This window comes from Canis lupus, chromosome 23 (genome assembly GCF_003254725.2).
Source record: "Canis lupus dingo isolate Sandy chromosome 23, ASM325472v2, whole genome shotgun sequence".
Lineage (NCBI taxonomy): Eukaryota > Metazoa > Chordata > Mammalia > Carnivora > Canidae > Canis > Canis lupus.
In genome coordinates this window covers 16,826,432-16,843,859 of record NC_064265.1, presented here as the reverse complement: position 1 = coordinate 16,843,859, position 17,428 = coordinate 16,826,432, and the positions used below count along the sequence as shown (strand labels likewise).

The 17,428-nt window shown below is 33.7% G+C and overlaps 2 protein-coding genes across 10 annotated transcripts in view; one reads left to right on the top strand and one right to left on the bottom strand.

The window, feature by feature from the left end:
* Positions 1–17,428, bottom strand: part of SLC4A7 (solute carrier family 4 member 7) — a 110,069-nt gene that overhangs the window by 32,452 nt on the left and 60,189 nt on the right. For all 6 annotated transcript variants that reach the window (XM_025461051.3, XM_025461049.3, XM_025461052.3 and 3 more), the window contains 6 exons: positions 13,921–14,036; positions 11,812–11,969; positions 10,221–10,308; positions 9,488–9,634; positions 5,047–5,150; positions 2,716–2,890 (listed from right to left, as the gene is read on the bottom strand). In XM_025461051.3, the coding sequence (XP_025316836.1) occupies positions 2,716–2,890; positions 5,047–5,150; positions 9,488–9,634; positions 10,221–10,308; positions 11,812–11,969; positions 13,921–14,036 (788 nt within the window). The remainder of the gene's footprint in view (positions 1–2,715; positions 2,891–5,046; positions 5,151–9,487; positions 9,635–10,220; positions 10,309–11,811; positions 11,970–13,920; positions 14,037–17,428) is intronic.
* LOC112668649 (translation initiation factor IF-2-like) overlaps positions 1–17,428 on the top strand; it is an 89,263-nt gene that overhangs the window by 35,301 nt on the left and 36,534 nt on the right. For 2 of the 4 annotated variants that reach the window (XM_049100037.1, XM_049100034.1), the window contains exon 3: positions 11,819–12,002. The exons of the other annotated variants lie outside the window; for them this stretch is intronic. The gene's annotated coding sequence lies outside the window, so the exon portion shown is untranslated. Of the gene's footprint in view, positions 1–11,818; positions 12,003–17,428 lie in introns of those variants that run through there. 4 annotated transcript variants of the gene reach the window in all.

The following is a 17,428-nucleotide window of genomic DNA, read 5'->3' as shown; positions in this document are numbered from 1 at the left end:
CACAAACATCAAGATTAACTGGAAGGCACTATCAAGAAAGGAAAAGCCCACCATTGGTAAAGGCAAGGAAAAGAAGCTTAGGACAAGCCAAGCACCCCTCCTGGACCTGGAAGGCAGCACACCAGAAAGCAGGAGCAGAAAAGCAGGGCTTCAGAACCACATTTGAGCAGAAGACCCCTTCGTTACTTCTAGACATTAGGCCACAGCCAGCCGTATCCCAAACTTTTCAAGCCCAACCTTTGTCCTTTTTAAATAGGAGTGATGACAGCCAGGAGAACTTAATGAAGCCATGTTTGTGAAAACGTCTAGCAAGCCTACATGCTGATACACAGAATACACTCAACAAATGGCAGCAAATCTCATCGTATGCAATAACAGCATCTTATAAAATCAAAATCACAAAAAAATAGTTTGCAAAGTATTACTCAACTACTGCTATAAAAATAGGATCAAACCCACATACAAATGAAGTGTCCATATTAACTGCTAAGCCATTATAAAATCCTTAGTTCAATTAGAATATGCATACTTAGGAATGAATGTAAGCAGAGCTCCAAAGAAAAAAAACCGTCTAAATGGTATCTAGAGACAGAAAGCAAAACAATGCAGAAGAGGAGCAAGGATATGGCAAATAAGGAAATGCTAACAGGGGGGCAAAAAGGCACAAAATTAGTTTCCCTTCCCAACACCACGTTGAAAAGCCAGACCCTGCCACATGAAGACCCTCCATTCGCCACTCCACCACTCCTCTCCCAACATCTTATTGGTACACTTACTAGTTCCTTTACCCAGATCTATTCTTTATCTAATTTTTAAACTATTTTTATGCTCATTCCCAAACCAAAAGGTATCTCTCGCTAAAGAAATCATAGCCCTACCACACTGCCTTCACGTCGCCACATTCAGAAGTTTCCACTACACCCATCAAAAGCCCTACCAGTATCTTCCCCCCTACACCACTCCAGGGCATGGCACTGACCACTCCATGCTAATCTTTCCTCTTTCTCAAAGCCTCTATTTTGGTTTCTGCAAAATGGTATCATCCTGATTCCTCTTCTGAAGTTCTGGCAGTGCCCATGTTTAATCTGGTGAGCCATTTCTCCTCATTCTCATTCCTCCTCTAGTCCACAAATGTTAACTTCCCACATTTTCCCTCTCCTGTCACTACAAGTTATCTCCCTTATGAACCTCATTTATTCCCAACCTTTACTTTTCCTCCTTACCAGTACTCTACGAATTCTGAATCTGCACCTCCTACTTGAGGTTCCAACGCACCTGAAAACAAACGCATCTTCTCTATATCACTTTTCTCCATACTACCCCTGATTTCTCTATTTCTGGTACTTTGATTGCAACAGCACTTCCTTGATCTCATTCACATGTGGCACCCACACCAAGACGTATTGCCTGTGTATATACAATCTTATCTTTTTCTCTTAGGTCAGGATCCTTCAGGACAGAAGACAGATGCTCATCTTACACTAGTCTATATTCCTCCAGTGCCTAAAGTACTCCACATGCACATGGTATTAAATAGCAGGATAAGAAGGGCAGGCAGTGTGGTATAGTCCAAAAGCAAAGCAGCAGCATTTCCATGATGGTAAAGGATTAGACACATCTCCAGGGGGACCAGTAGAGTTACATGCACAGTTTGGGACAGCACATAAAAGCAACTTATTAAAAATAGATTTCCTTGATACAATGATTGCAGAATAAGGTAAAAGAATCTAAATAATCAAAAATATATGGAGTTTCAAAGGAAATTTCAGTTGTCATGTTTGTCTCATGTCTACCTCATGAAGTACATTAATTGAATAATTATCATTACTCGGTGTTTGGCTATTTTTTTTAACCTTTTATCTATAAACAATGAATCTCCCCCCAGGAGTAGATATAATTAAATAAAATACCCTCAAGAATTACAAAGCATCTCATTTAAATGCCATTAAAATGTAAATGAACAAAAAGAAAGTCTTACAAGATTTTACAAAGCACTGGATTCTCTGTTATCATGCCTCTCCCACAGCCCCTTCTATAGCATTACCAAGAACAAAAAAATTATAAAAATTTTCATTTTAGTCATATCAAATTATGGATGCAGTTTTCAGTTATATTTCCTAATTAAAACATTGTCTACCTTCACACAAATTTAATAACAGCAAAATAACACTAAAAATCCACCATTTGTCCACAACTTCTAAATTCTAGTTGTCGAGTCAGGGCCTACTCACCAGGGCTGATGAGTTAATATTAATGACACGGCTCTAACTAATTCTATGATGCCTTACAGGATATGAAGTAGCCCATTAATCAATTCCCCCACCCATGACCCACCCAGAATCAGTTCTATTTGTCTCCCACCGCCAACCCTGCCCCACTCCCCACAAAAAAGACAATACAAGCCTTTTACTCAATTTATAAAACCATTCATCCAGCAAGCCAGGATAAACTTTTTTTTCTTTTCTTATTTTTTTTTCCTTTTTTCCTTTTTTTTTTTTTTTTTTTTTTTTTTACCTCAACTGTGCATCTTCTCCTGCTCAAATGGCTTCCCCATGTTTTCCATAGCAATTACCTTTGGGGGAAGTCTGCTCTGGGACAGGGTAATCATGCTGTGGGTAGACTCTTCAAATAAAAGTATGAATAGTGAGACAAATGCACACAGACACTTGCCTCTGAAGAGCTAAGAGCCTGGCCACTACCAATCTTTGTACTCACTATTCTGCCTTCTGTAGCTTCTCCAAGCAGCCCTCCAAAAGTGATTACAGGAGACATACAGGCACAGTATAGGAAAAGAATCGAGGCCAGGCACTGTAGACTTAATGCATCCTTGAAGTCACTCAAGAAAAAAGGTGTTTTCCTTTTGATGTCAAGTATCAAACCACCAAAAAGCCTAAATAGGTGAGATGAAACTCGTCAAACTGTACACTAGAGGATTCTAGCTAGTTCAAACTAAAACTATGGGCTACATTAAACTGCTGGTGCCTAGTGTTTCATCAACAAAAATTAATATCCTATTTAAATCATGATATAAATCATAGAAGATACACTCATTTAATCTAATCCACTGATAGAGGAAAGGCAGATCTCATTAAAAGACACATAAACATCTGTATTTTATGGACTATATATTGAGAAGACTGGAGGCAAATGATTTTATATGAGTAAATGTTATTTCAGACACAAATGTACAAGAAAATATACAATAAAAATAAATAAGACTGTACACTCCATTCATGAAAATGTGCATTAGCAATTCTATCAATTATTATCTACATTATAAATCTTAAACGCAAGTGTCAGAAAATACTAGGAAAGCAATTATAATATAAATCCCCAAATATCATTTAATATGAATATAGTATGCTATGCTTAGACTCAGTCAGTAGTGATTTAAATAATTTTAATGACTTTAAAATTAGTACTTCAATCAAAAATGGTTTTGGTTCAGGAGAAAAGCCTAAAAACTACTTAGTGCATTTAATTTACTGGACATGTACTCAAGCTTGTGTGCATATTAATAAAACTAAGAGGTTTTATCAGGAAGTTTAAAATCTATGTTTGTGCATCAAAGCCTTATCATTTCAATGTTTCTTTTTTTTAATCAGACTCTTGGGTACATCTAATTTCAAAGTGCCTAATAAAAGCTCTGCGAGGAGCAGGAACTTTTTCTTGTTCGCTGCCTAAGACATAGTAGGTACTAGGCAAAGCAATAATTCAAAAAGGTTTTGTGACTCATAAAACATATAGTTATTGTGTAGAAAATACTGCAAAAAAATACATCAAAAAATTAATCTTATGCTTTAAAATGCTTGGATGTTTCAAGGTTTACCACTCTACCTTATTTTAAAGTTAATACTGAAATAAACATTGAACACACACTGACAAGTATACTCTATAAATATACTCAAGTATTACTGTATAAATAATCTGACAGCAATGGAAATCAACTTGTAATAAAAAGGTGCCAATGATAATCTAAAAAATGAAATTACATCATCAAATCAACAACTGATTAATAGTTTATAGGAGGCTCTCGTGTGACCATGAAATCAATGGGAGCCTGACTTGGTATTTCTCAGCCACTAACCCTATCTCAGTCTGAAGTTTAAAGAAGTAATAGTAACAGCTAATTTTAGACCACCACCTTTCATACCAGAGCAGTCTTATTTCTATGACAGTCACAGAGACTAATATATTAGGCAATGAATAAACTGTGAGTTTAAGTTGCTCTAAATTTTATATTCAGTATGCCAGTTGTTATTTTTCTCCTAAATAGTATTCTTTAGATATGTCATCAACTCCCCTAAATATTATGTCTATATAAAATAACCTGATTTGCTAAACAAATATATAACAGTCAAAATATCTTCGGTTCATAACAACTACCAGTGGAAAACAGTATCAATATCTACATGCTTTGTTACAGTATGGAAATACTGTAACATTTCTCTACTTCTACAAAATATTTTAAGACAATGTTTTACACCTAGCATTATTTCTATTTTTTATTATAAAATTAACATCTTCAACAGTTTTTCTAACTAGGTTTCTAGAACTCATAACTATGGTTTAATTACTTTACTACCCAATTTCACATTATCTTATGATATAATGCTCATTTAAGAGTTTTAAGTCTAGGCACATACACAAAAAATATCAGTTACAATTCCTCTGTTTCTATAATTCTCTAACATTATATGGAGAATTTTAATAGCACTCCACACCTTCTCCAAGAATGTTCTGTATAGGTAATGTAAATTACCCTACAATACTGTATAACTGCTCATTATTCTTAATGTATGATCCATAATACTTTCACTTTAAATTAAAGCCTGATACACAGAATTCATGTATTTACTAGTAAAATTACTTTTAAATGCATAATTTTCCTTAACACCATACACTTACAGAATAATGCATTTTTAAAGATGTAAAAAAACACTGTACAAATTAATTTCCGATATTTAAAAAAAATGTTTATGCCTTCTTCAAATCAACCTCTAGTCCCCCAAAAGACTCCCACACTGAATCAGTATTTGTACCCACCGTCCAGTCCTCTGTAGCTCTGGCCCAGCATGATGAGCAGCCTCATGAGTATCACCCGAGCTGGGGGCAGATCCATTGGGAAATACAGGAATCTTTCTCTTTTCCTGCATTTTATAAAAAAACACATTTTCAGAATTCTTTTTTTTTTTGGATTTTTTTTTATTGGAGTTCGATTTGCCAACATATACCATAACACCCAGTGCTCATCCTGTCAAGTGCCCCCCTCAGCACCCATCACCCAGTAAGAATTCTGTTTTCAAAAAGCTAAGATGGCACCCTGAATTAGAGGGAACAGGAGATGCCATATTGATTACATATCTAATCAGTGCTCTTAGAAAAAATTATTCCTAATATAAACTTCTACTTTAAATAAATTGCACTTTAGAACAATATCTAATATTTGTCTATATTAATATTTTAACTTTATGATTGGCTTTTTGTATTTTGTATTCTAATAACAAATATACTATAATGCACATTTATACACACCATTTCAAATTACGAATCAGCAATAAGAAAATAAATATCCAATAAAACATCTTTCTAAACAGAATATGTAAAATATTGCTCACGCTAATGAAAAATATTTACATTAATAATATTAAAGGTAAATGCCATCTTTGTTTTACAAAAATACCTCCATGAAGACATAAGTAGCACAAGAGTTATCTGTTAAAACATTGCCATAAAAATAAATTTCCTATTAAATTTTCTTACTAATTCAAGATTCTTACGATAAAGGATGTCCCCTTCCCCCTCACTTAAAGAGAAAGAAGCTAACAGTAAATTTGTTACTTCTAGAGGTCAAAGGTGTGACAGAAAGAACAGAACAAAAGGTGGGGGAAGGTGTTTATCCCAGGAGATCCCCTGGGTCAAAAGCTCTGGGTGGACTACAAACTTAGAACTACTTGGTTTATATGTTCAATATTTATAGAGTAGTAAGACTTACCTATAATCATAAGACTATCATTTGAAAATGTCAAAATTAAAACTTACATCTTAGCTCAAATGGGACAAAATTATAGAATTCGTAAGGAACAAAAATAATGGAAAATACTACATATCAAAATCTATGGGATACAGCAAAAGCATCATTCAAGAAAATTAAGCACTGATATTAAGAAAAAATGAGAGAATAAAAATAAATGAATTAAGTAACTCAGGAAATGTGAAAACAAAATTCTTTCCTGTAGTGAATGCATGAAATAAAACAGCTAAAAGCAGAAACTGAGTCCCAAAACAAAAACCTTTTTTAAGAAAGGAAAATTGAAATTAAGTTGTAAAAGCTGTTCTATTTGAAAAAAATATGATAAATCATTAGCTAATGCTCAGCAAAAGATATGACAAGAAGGCAACTTCAAACCAAGGGAAATTTGCTACACACACACACACACACACACACACACACAGAGAGAAAGAGAGAGAGAGACTATACTGTACAATGTTTTGCAAATAAATTAAAAACCTTGATGAAATGGGTAATACATTAGGAAAACATAATTTCCCAAAACTGACACCAGAGAAAGAGGAAATAGGTAATTTTCTAGAAACACTTAATGACAGAAAAAAAGAGAAAGCTTACACAAACCAATTTCCACAGAAGAAATAAGTTTAAGCACACCATGCAACCAAAGACTCAGGCTCAGAAAATTTTACACTTATTCCTCCAAATTTTTTAGAACCAAATCACCACAAGACATTTAAAGTTTTAAAAGCTTTAAATGGGAAAGGGAAAGGAGAATTTACAAATTTTCTTTTATCAAACAAATATAACAAAGATATCAAAGCATGAAGACAGCACAAAACACTATACACCATCTACTTACAGTGATGTGAACAACTCAAATAAATTAGACAGAGATAACCAGAATTCTGAAGCTGAATCTTGGCTTATTCTACCAACACAACAGTGTTTTCATAGTATATATTCCATTAGTATGGTTCACCACAATAACCAATAAATAAAATTCACACAATCATCTCCAGAGATATTAAAAATTTCAATGAGACAGAGATCAGGATACTTTCTTAGCATGACAAAAATGTATATTTTGGTCTCCAATGTCAGTGACTTAATGGGAGAAACATTAGAGGCATGAACAGGAGTTCAGAATAAATTAAGAAATGCCCATTTAGGGGTGCCTAGATGGCTCAGTCAGTTAAGCTCTGGGTTTCAGCTCAGATCATGATCTCAGGGTTATGAGACAGAACCCTGCACTGGGCTCTGCACTTGCAGAGTCTGCTTGAGATTCTCTCTCTCCCTCTCCTTCTGCCCCTTCCCCAATCTGCTCACATGAGTGCATGCATGCTCCATATGTCTCTCTAAAATAAATAAATACATCTTGAGATGCCTGGGTGGCTCAGCGGTTGAGCATCTGCCTTCGACTCGGGGAGTGATCCTGGAGTTCTGGAATCAGATTCCACATCGGGCTCCCGATTGGAGCCTGCTTCTCTCTCTGCCTATGTCTCTGCCTTTCTATCTCTCTGTGTTTCTCATGAATAAATAAATTAAATCTTAAAATAAATAAAATTAAATAAATAAATACATCTAAAAAAATGCCCATTTCAAGTCAACTATCACTTAACACTGAGTTTCAGCCTATACAATTAGATAACAGAAAATGTATTAGAGCTGCAAAAATGATAAAAGGAGGGGTAATAATACCTTACTGCAGATGATAGGACTGAAAAACCATTACATACAATGAAAGAACCAAGAAAGGGAGGAGGAGGAAAAAGAAACATACAATAACAAATAGCCTTCATATATAAAAGTAACAAACTGATGATATAGGGGAACAAAACCCTCATTTACAATCGAGACAATAAAGACAAAAATGCTTATGAATACACTCACCAAGAAGCATGTAAAGCGTAGATAAGGAGAAATTTATTGCATTCCTTAAGGACACAAGAACTGACTTGAAATAGGAAAACAAGTGAAAGAAAACATACCATGTTCTTCAATGATTCAATGTTACAAAGATGTCAATACTGCCTCAGTTCATTTACAAATTTCACTGCCATTACAACTTTTGAAAAATCAGGTTTTACTTCTGAAATTAAAAGCTGATTTTAAAGCTTACATAGAAATATAAATATGCAAAGATAGCCAAGAAAATTCAGAAAAGCAAGAGTAATAGGTCAAGAGGGAATCTAGATCTACTGAATATTAAAATATGTTAAAAGCCTCAGAAATTAAAGTGTGGAAGTGGTTCATGAATAGAAAGACCAATGAAAGGAAATTCTAAAAACTGACCTGAATGCAAATGGAAATTCAGAAAACATAAGGCAGCATCACTTAATGCTTAACTTTTTAATGAATTAGAACAAAAAGGCAGCAATTTAGATAAAGATAAAGATAAAATTGGATGCATGCACCAAAATAAACTCCAAAGGATCAACAAACGATTTCAATATTAAGAAAAGGCACTTGGCAGGGGTCGGATGTGGGTGCGATGAACTAAAGATACCCAGGAATATTCAATCTCACTAATTACATAAATGTAAATTAAAACCACTTGAGGGATGCCTGGGTAGCTCAGTGGTTGAGTGTCTGCCTTTGGCTCAGGTTGTGATCCCGTGGCCATGGGATCAAGTACCACATCAGGCTCCCTGCAGGGAGACTGCTTCTCTCTCTGCCTATGTCTCTGCCTCTCTCTCTCTCTCTGTGTGTCTCTCATGAATAAATAAACTCTTTAAAAACGAAAAACACTTGAAAATACCTGACATAGAAGGATAAAGATACCTATCAGACTGAAATATCCAATAGTCTGACAATACACTGTTAGTGAAGCTATAGGGAAAGAGGCATTCATTACTGTGGGAGTCCAGAACAATGTAACCCAGTAAGAAGGGATTCTGGTAATATCTACTAAAATTATAAATAAGTTCCCATGTGAACCAGCAATCCTATTTCTGGGAATCTACCCTATAGATACACCCGCACAAGACTAAATCGCCATATAAATATTGTGACATGCTTTGTAAAAGCAAAAGACTGAGCCCAGGAAAAGCATAAATTACAGGATATCCATAAATGACACAAAACAAAGCTTTGAGAAAATAAGAAATATTTCTATGATGTCTTATTATCAAATCTCCAGGATATACTGTTAATAGAGAAAAAAAAAACGATACAGAACAGTACCTGTAGTATGTCAACTTTTGGTAAGAAAGAGGAGGAAGAAGTAAGACTATGTTTATATTGTCTTGTACTGAATAAAAACTAGAAAGATGAACCAATACTAGTAACAAATGGTCCTCTCACAGGACGCAGGTATAGGGGTAAGAAGGTAAATGCAATATGGCAGGGGTACACCTTCTCTGAGTGCACCTTTATATATATAGTTTTGATTTTGGAATCATAAAAATGTATATAACATATTCAAAAGTATTTTAACTAAGAAAAAGTAACATACAAAATGGTATGGATTCTTACCTGAGAAGGAACACTTTTTGGTGGCTCTATGCGTATAGAAGGATCCCACTCTCCTGGAGGTAGGACAGTTACTTGATCTAAAAATTCATCAATTCCAGATAAGAGGTCATTTCTGTCTTTTGCTTTATAGGCTACATCATGAAAAATCTACAGAAAAAAAAATTGAACAAAAGTATTTTAAAGTTGAAAGAAAAATTCTACACATAATAAATCTACCTTAGGTACGATAAATACGTCTAACACCTGATTACAAAGCTCTGCCCCAAAGAAAGACAGAAGTCCTGGTCAATTTGGCCCTGCTCAGTGAAAAGGTTCAAAAATGGAAGAGAGAAATTATGGAGAAAAAAACAGGAAGGGGGAAAAGGTGAAATCCTAAGCAAAACCTAAAGAAATTATATCCTTAAGTCCAGGATGGAGAAAATTTCAAAATTTCAAGAAGGTGGTCAATAATTTCAAATGTTGAGGGGAAAATAAAATACCAAAAAGCATTTACTGGTCTTGACAGAAAGGTCTTAAAGATATCACCATAGGCAAATTGTTGAAGAGGGAATAAAATAAAATAGTACAGACAGCAAGGACAATTTTGTAAACTTTACCATGAACCACAACAAAAACTAAATTATGTTTCACAACCAGTGTCCACTTGAAAAGGATCTGAAATTCCACTTCTAGGGGATTTTCTAATATGATAAACTTCATAATCAGTATCCACCTCATAGGGTATTTTAATTACCTCATCTGTCATGAGAGTGGCTATTGATCTTCCAATTTCATGATACTGTGGTGCCTTGCCTGCTGGACCCAATAACAGAAACAAAAACCTAAAGAAACATTAAAATACACAAACTTAAATATAAACAACATATACACTAAGATCTAGGCAATCGTAAAGCAATCACTCAAATGTAAACTCAGAAACAGCATTCAGACTTCTTCTCCTATACCCCCTATACCAACCAATCACTGAGAAGATGACACTCTACCCCTAGCAAAGCAGACCACCAAAATTAAGCAAGGCATTCATAATTAACTTTCTACCACATTACTGAGCCCCATCTTCTTTAGGGTAAAGAAGTGATTAAAGAATTGAGTGATTTACATAAAAAGTTCTGATTTTCTTTACTCTTTTGAATTTGAGTAAACAGTTTGATCTAATCTGTATTGACAGAAAAGGTAAATTAGTAAATAAGGGAAATACCAATTCCATTAAATACTTACAATTAAGGTTTTCCTAATAAAACAGTTCATAGTATACACAAAAAAATTTATAATCCCTCAAATATGGTCTGGATAAAGACTCTATTGTGGTAAATAAGGTATTATGGAAGGAAAAAGAATTCTTACGACGCCACAAATTTAACATCAAACCTCCTATTATTTTATTGTTTTAATTTATTTACAAATGACTAAAAAGTATTTAACTTACTTAAGTTCTATCCTCATTTACACTACAGTAAAAATATTAATATTCACATTTACCCAAATTGAAAGTATTCATCTTCTTGTTTTATGAGAATTTATGAGATTCCATAGTGTAAATCTATGGAATTATTTTTCTTACTTACCTTAATACTACATCACTAGTGTAACTCAGGAAAGCATACTAAAAATAGGCACATATATTCCAATCAAGTTGCAAGTAATTCTTCATCTTTTAATACTACAAAAATTATTTTTAAAATATTTTTAAAATTATTATTTACAATTAAGTTTAAATAGTCAATAGCTAACAAACTGATTATCCTTTATAACACAACTTGCTAATTCTTAGGGATATGACCCCATCTGCTTTTTTACTTATGTATATTGAACAGAAAATTTTAGTCATGTCAGAACAAAGCATTTGCCTAATCCAGAGGCTTTTTATTACATGTAATCAACCGTATGAATTAATCATATGCTCATTTTATAAATGAAGCTTAGAAAATCTCAGACAGGTTTGACTCTCCCAGAAAAAGTGGCCCAGTAAGAATTCAACTCCATTCTGACTCCACAGAACCTAACAGGTCTAAAATGGCAAGCTGTCCTTTAAACCGAAGGCCCTAAAACACCAAACCTCTTATAAAAGGTATAAATGCTAAGTATCTTTTAAAAGAACACTTTGTTTTTGTTTTTTGCTTTTTTCTTCTTATTCCAGAAAAAAAGATAGCTCTTTTATTCTCTACTAGTCAAAGCATTCGATGTGTAACAATATTAACAATTGAAATAAGCTTTTTTTTTTTTTTTTTTTTACATAAAGCAAAATGCTCCTTTTTAATCAAGAGATAAAAATCTTTAGCTTTAGGACATGCTACTGAGGATGTTAATCAGAATGAACTCTTTACCTTGTAGGAACAGGGACCTCAGTCAACCCTGAAAGGAGAACAGCAGGAGCCAATCTCACAAATGCAATTATAGGTCTTTCCAGAAAGTCCACTTCTCCTACCAGCACATTGGATGCCTCGGCTCCCGAGGGAATTTTTCTCATGAAATTCATATCAACCTATTGACAAATAAAGAATAATTAAAAATCAAATTTGCATGGCATTTGTAAGTCTATATGGAGAGAAATAGGAATGAAAATCTGCTTTTAAGACTACTATTTACTAATCAAAACTGGTAATCTAATGGATGTATAAACATCAAACTTCTCACACATGTAAAGAATGGAGTAGACAAATACAAAAAAACAAGCAAAACACATCTATCAAACAATGACCCAATGGCTCCATCATTCTCTTTACTATTTCAGAGATCTAAATTATGAAACATACAAACTAGAGAAAATGTTTAGGGATTATAGTACTATTCATTAAAACTATTCAGGACAAAAATAGAGTTCACAAACTAACAATGATTCATGAAATTATACACAGTGCTAAAAGAATATTCCTTTCACGATTATTTTTGTTTAATCTTAGAAATTAACTGGCCCCTTTGTATTTTATATATATTATTATAAGTTCTTTTTATTTTAAAGAGCTCTGTGTATTCCCTGGTATTTTCGCTTAGTGGGAAAAAATTATTTTTATTTTTATTTAAAACTAAAGTAAATAGCCATTATTGGTATAGATGTAGGACAGTGCTAGAAAAATCAAATTTAGTAGTCTGTGTATAATTACAAAGAAAAGGTTATAAACATAATATCAAAGTATGGGAACTTCATTTATATGCAGTTTCACACAAGTCACTAAACAACCACTTACAGGGCTATCTATTAAAAATAAAACCAGCACTTACAGCGGGCCTCTTGAGTCCCACACCCAGTGTGCCACAACTACAGTGCCAGGAGGCAGACTCCTGCCCAACAGGAGACAAGGAGGTGTACACAAGGACAGGCCAAGTAAAAAAAAAAAAGTAAAACTGTGACAGAGGAACAAAAAAAAAAAAAAAAAAAAAAACCCGGCATCTGCCATGTCTAGAGGAGATCTATAACATAAATTATATTTATCCATTTAGCAAGAATAAACTGCAGTATAGTCACTAAGACTTTTCACTCATCTGAAATAACAGAAGTACCAGTAAAAATATGATCAAGTTAGAATAGAAGAATTAAAAATACTTTGATAATTTTAGAGCAAGAAGCTCAAGCAAAGCTATAATGCAAGTCATTTTACATTCCTTTTTTGCAAAATGTGATTTTATAGATTTTATACCATAAAAGGCTTAAGAGAAATGAATCTTACTTGAAATAGTCACACTGAATTAAAAAATCTTAAACCAGATACAACAATGCTAAAATAGTATCTTAAGACAAACTAATACTATTCAAAAAATTATAGGAGCCACACAGAATTAATTATTCAGAAGTAGGCCTCATGAAGTATGCTTTGAATTCAACTACAATTTGAACCTAGAGGAGTTTTTTGCCCAGTTCCTTTGAAATTTTGAAGTTTTCTATTTCTATCTCACCTAAATATTCATCTAACAAAAATAAAAAATCATAGTTGAGACAGGGGAGTTGTCTCTAAACCCATGCCTTTACCTACCCATGGGGAAACACTGATATGTTTCCCAGGGACATTCCAGAAAGTACAAACACCATAAGACAGTAATTCTGGGATCTTATTACAGCCAAGAAAGGGGATCCCACCAGTGCTGTAACATCATGCCCAGAATTAATCTTTCTGGTGGTAGTAGCTCCAGAACAAATGACTGTAATTCAAAAGGTCCTGAAGTTTCATGTTATCTATGGGTAGGTATAGACCACTATAATTCACATATTCTTTTGTCAAAATTCCTGAAACTAGTAAGATATAAATATATTCAAATGCTTTTAGACTGTTACCTTTCTTGTAATTTCTGACCTTAAATTACATATTATGAGCATCACAGGCAGGCTGGTAAGCACAATCTATTAAAAAATTATTGTAATCAATGCCAATAAAGTCACATTGCTAGTGATTCTCTCAGTAAGAATGATTATGACAATTTACAGGGAAGGACAAAATTACCTTGCTGAAGTCAACAGTACTATTCTCTCTGCTTCCTCCACCTCCATTACCTTTAATTTCTCCACTTTTATTATTGTCCAAGTTTCCAGGGGCAGACTGTGGAGAGGCCAAAATACCTGTATTAAGAACCAAAAAATTCCAAATTAGTAAAATGAAAATTCACTTTGTAAACTGACTCTGTTCATATCCTGAAAGTGATAATTTATTAAAAGCAAATGTGCAAGGTTAAAAAACCAAAAGTGCCAGGTGTTAGTATCATACCAGCAAGACAAGAGTAACATTTTAAGCAGTAATTAAGCTGTATATTTTAACATTTAATATAATTGGGATTTACAAAACAGTGGCCTTTTGCAAAAGGAAGGAAAAAAAGTGACTAGGTGAGGATCACAGAAGCTGGAAGTCCTGAGTCTGATTACACCACTACAAATACTTAGGGAATGCACTCTTGGTGTATCTAAAACACATGCAAACTGCACAGCTTAATGATGCCAAACTACACTTGGCATACTTACTTCAGTAACAATATTTATTTTCTGATAAACCCTAAATGCAACTCAGAAAAATCCAAGAACTACATCAACTATAAGTTAAAGTTATCATAATGATTTCCTCAAGAATTTCATTTCTCTTGGCTAGTATTTATGTGCTGCCTACTGCCATTATTCCTAAGTACAACTTGAAAATAGCAATGTTTTTATAATATAAATACAAAGAGTAAGAGTTTTATAATCAAACACATCTGTGTTGAAATAAGTACGCTCTCTGCCACTTCATAGCCATGTGACTTTAATTGACTCAACCTAAAAGATTCAGACAGACCTATAAAATTAGTTTGGATTACAAATGATAGATGTGTGTTCAATTGTTAGCATGCTCATTTGAAGTGACATTCAGCAGCAACAGTAAAACAACAATAAAATGACCTAAAAATAACCTGCAGCCTGTGACCAATTGTTACCATTATGATCTTTGCAAAAAGTTCAAATCTCAGTATTTATAAAGTACATGTAACAATATTTATAAAGTTACATGTAATACAGATTTCTACCATTAAATGTATGTCACTTTTTTCAGAACACCCAGGATTTTCAAGTTCAAGAATATAGATTACTATTGCCCCAAACACTGAGCACAAGAGAAAAGGTGCCAGGCTGACCTACAACAGACTTGACTTGTAGTTTTAACTCTGCTACTCACAACAGTCTAGCTACCCACAGAAATTCAATTTAGCAGTTTGTGACTAAATCCTATAAATTTTAAATTTAATATTAGTAAAGTTCCTGATTTTTAAGCATAGCAGATATATCTGATGGATCAGAGGGTATCTTCATTTTTCTAGAACACACTGTAACTAATAATTGTAACTAAGTCATTGGGGTTTACTGCTTAAACTCAATGACCGAAGACCTTTGTGATATCCCCTTTTTTTACTAAATACTTATTAACAGGATGTTACCATAACCCAAAAACCTAAGTATAAATAGCATATATAAACTTTTGGGGCACCTGGCTTAACACAGTCAGTGGAGCATGCAACTCCTGATCTTGGGAGTTGTGGGTTTGAGCTCCACACTGGGTATAGAGATTACTTAAAAATAAAATCTTGAAAAAAAAAAAAAGAAAGAAAAAGCATATGCTAACAATTTAGCTATGTGTTCTAGAAGTGTTAAACAATTCTGAAATAAAAACTGTGCTAAAACTTATCTCATTTCTCACCACCTTAGCTTAGCAGACCAGTTATGTGATTGATTCCTCTTCTTTGACCTTTGTCTCTAAATTTCCAAAATAGAGTCTATTCCTTTATTAAAATACATGCCTAAGTAGGAAAAAAAGAAAAGGCTAACCAGTATTTTTCAGTGGCTTTCACCAACTTCCACATAAGAAAATGAAGACTATTTTTAATACCTTGGTGTCAACTGCAAGTGACCATCAATACACATACTTCCAATTACTAAATGTATTCAATCCACAGATGTATGATCAAAAAAATATATATGTAATTTCCCAGAATAGCCTCAGTCATCAGATTTTGAAGAGAAGAGTAGAATGAAGATTAAGGTGGAAATGTAAGGATAAAGCGGAATGGGAAGAAGAAATGATGTGGAATTCAATACTGATAAAGCTAGAATATGATCTGAAGTCATCTGGCTAACCTGGTCATCTTGAACCTAATAGAACTGGCCTGCAGGTCCACATTAAGAGTTTTTCACCATTATCTTCTCTATGTAGTCCTCCCCAATCTCAGCTAAGGGAAAGCTGATTTCTTAATCAGTAAAGAACATCTCCCTGCTTGTACAATAAATTCCTGGTGCTCATAATTAAATGAGTAAATTCCCCAAAATTAAAACTATCTTTAGCACAGATAACTCAGAAAGACTGTACTTCTTTAAGAGAAAATAATGTATGCATATATAAAATCAACACTGAGATTTAAAAAATCATACTTTGGTAAATCTATTATTTTTTGCCCTTAAATTTTTCTCACAATAGCATATCTAACTAACTACAGAAAGATAAATCAAATATACCAGAGTCTTCTGCCACTAATGGTTTGAAAATCGAAGTAGTTGGAGCAGTAGTGCTCAAACAGAAGATTGTGTTGGGATATATGTATCCCATGGTAACATGTAAGGACATTTTTGACTGTCACAACTAGGCAGTGCTACTGGCAGCTAGTGAACAGAGGCCAAGGGTGCTGTCAAACATCCTACTATGCACAGGATAGCCCCTATGACAAAGACCTGTCCAGCCCAAACTGTCAATAGTGACAAGGTTAAAAAACATGGAATCAGAACAGAGCTATCAATACTAAAAATATACTTAACTCTTTTATATGTAATTACTCCCCAAAACATAATAGGAAACACTACTTTTTTTACTATGAGTTTGCACAAATCATGATCCTATGACATAAAATATAGTTTCTGCAAAATGATGCTAAGGCCACTTTCCCCCTATAACATAACATCAGACTTCAAGGAAAGTGAACTACGATTTCTAAGTGCTTTAAGCACCAGGTAATTAAACCAGAGAATAATATACAGTTGTTCCTGTTCTTTTAATTATATACCTTCTATAGATGTCTTCTTAAACAATAATTAAGGGCCTTTTCTTCTCTTTAGAAATTCCCTCTCTTCCCTATTCTAATTTCTTTTCTTTAAATCTCATGTCATACTTATGCAAAGCAGAAAAAAAGCTTAATACTATTCTTCAATTTTCAGATAATTGCTACCTTTATCCCCTTAACAACATGGCCTAACAAGCTACTGTGAAACAGTGTGTCCCCTCCTAGTTTCTATATAAAATCTATAATCCCTCATAAAAGCTGGTGAATGAGAAATGTTCAGTATTACTACTAGATAGAAGTAAAAACAAATGCAAGGAATTAACTTTAAAATCACTTTTGTTCAATGAAAAATAGTAAGTCTTGATGGTTCTTTTTAATTTAGACTGTTAATTACTTCTGAATAAATAATTCTAGAGTATTTCTTTCTTTTTGTTCGGTTAC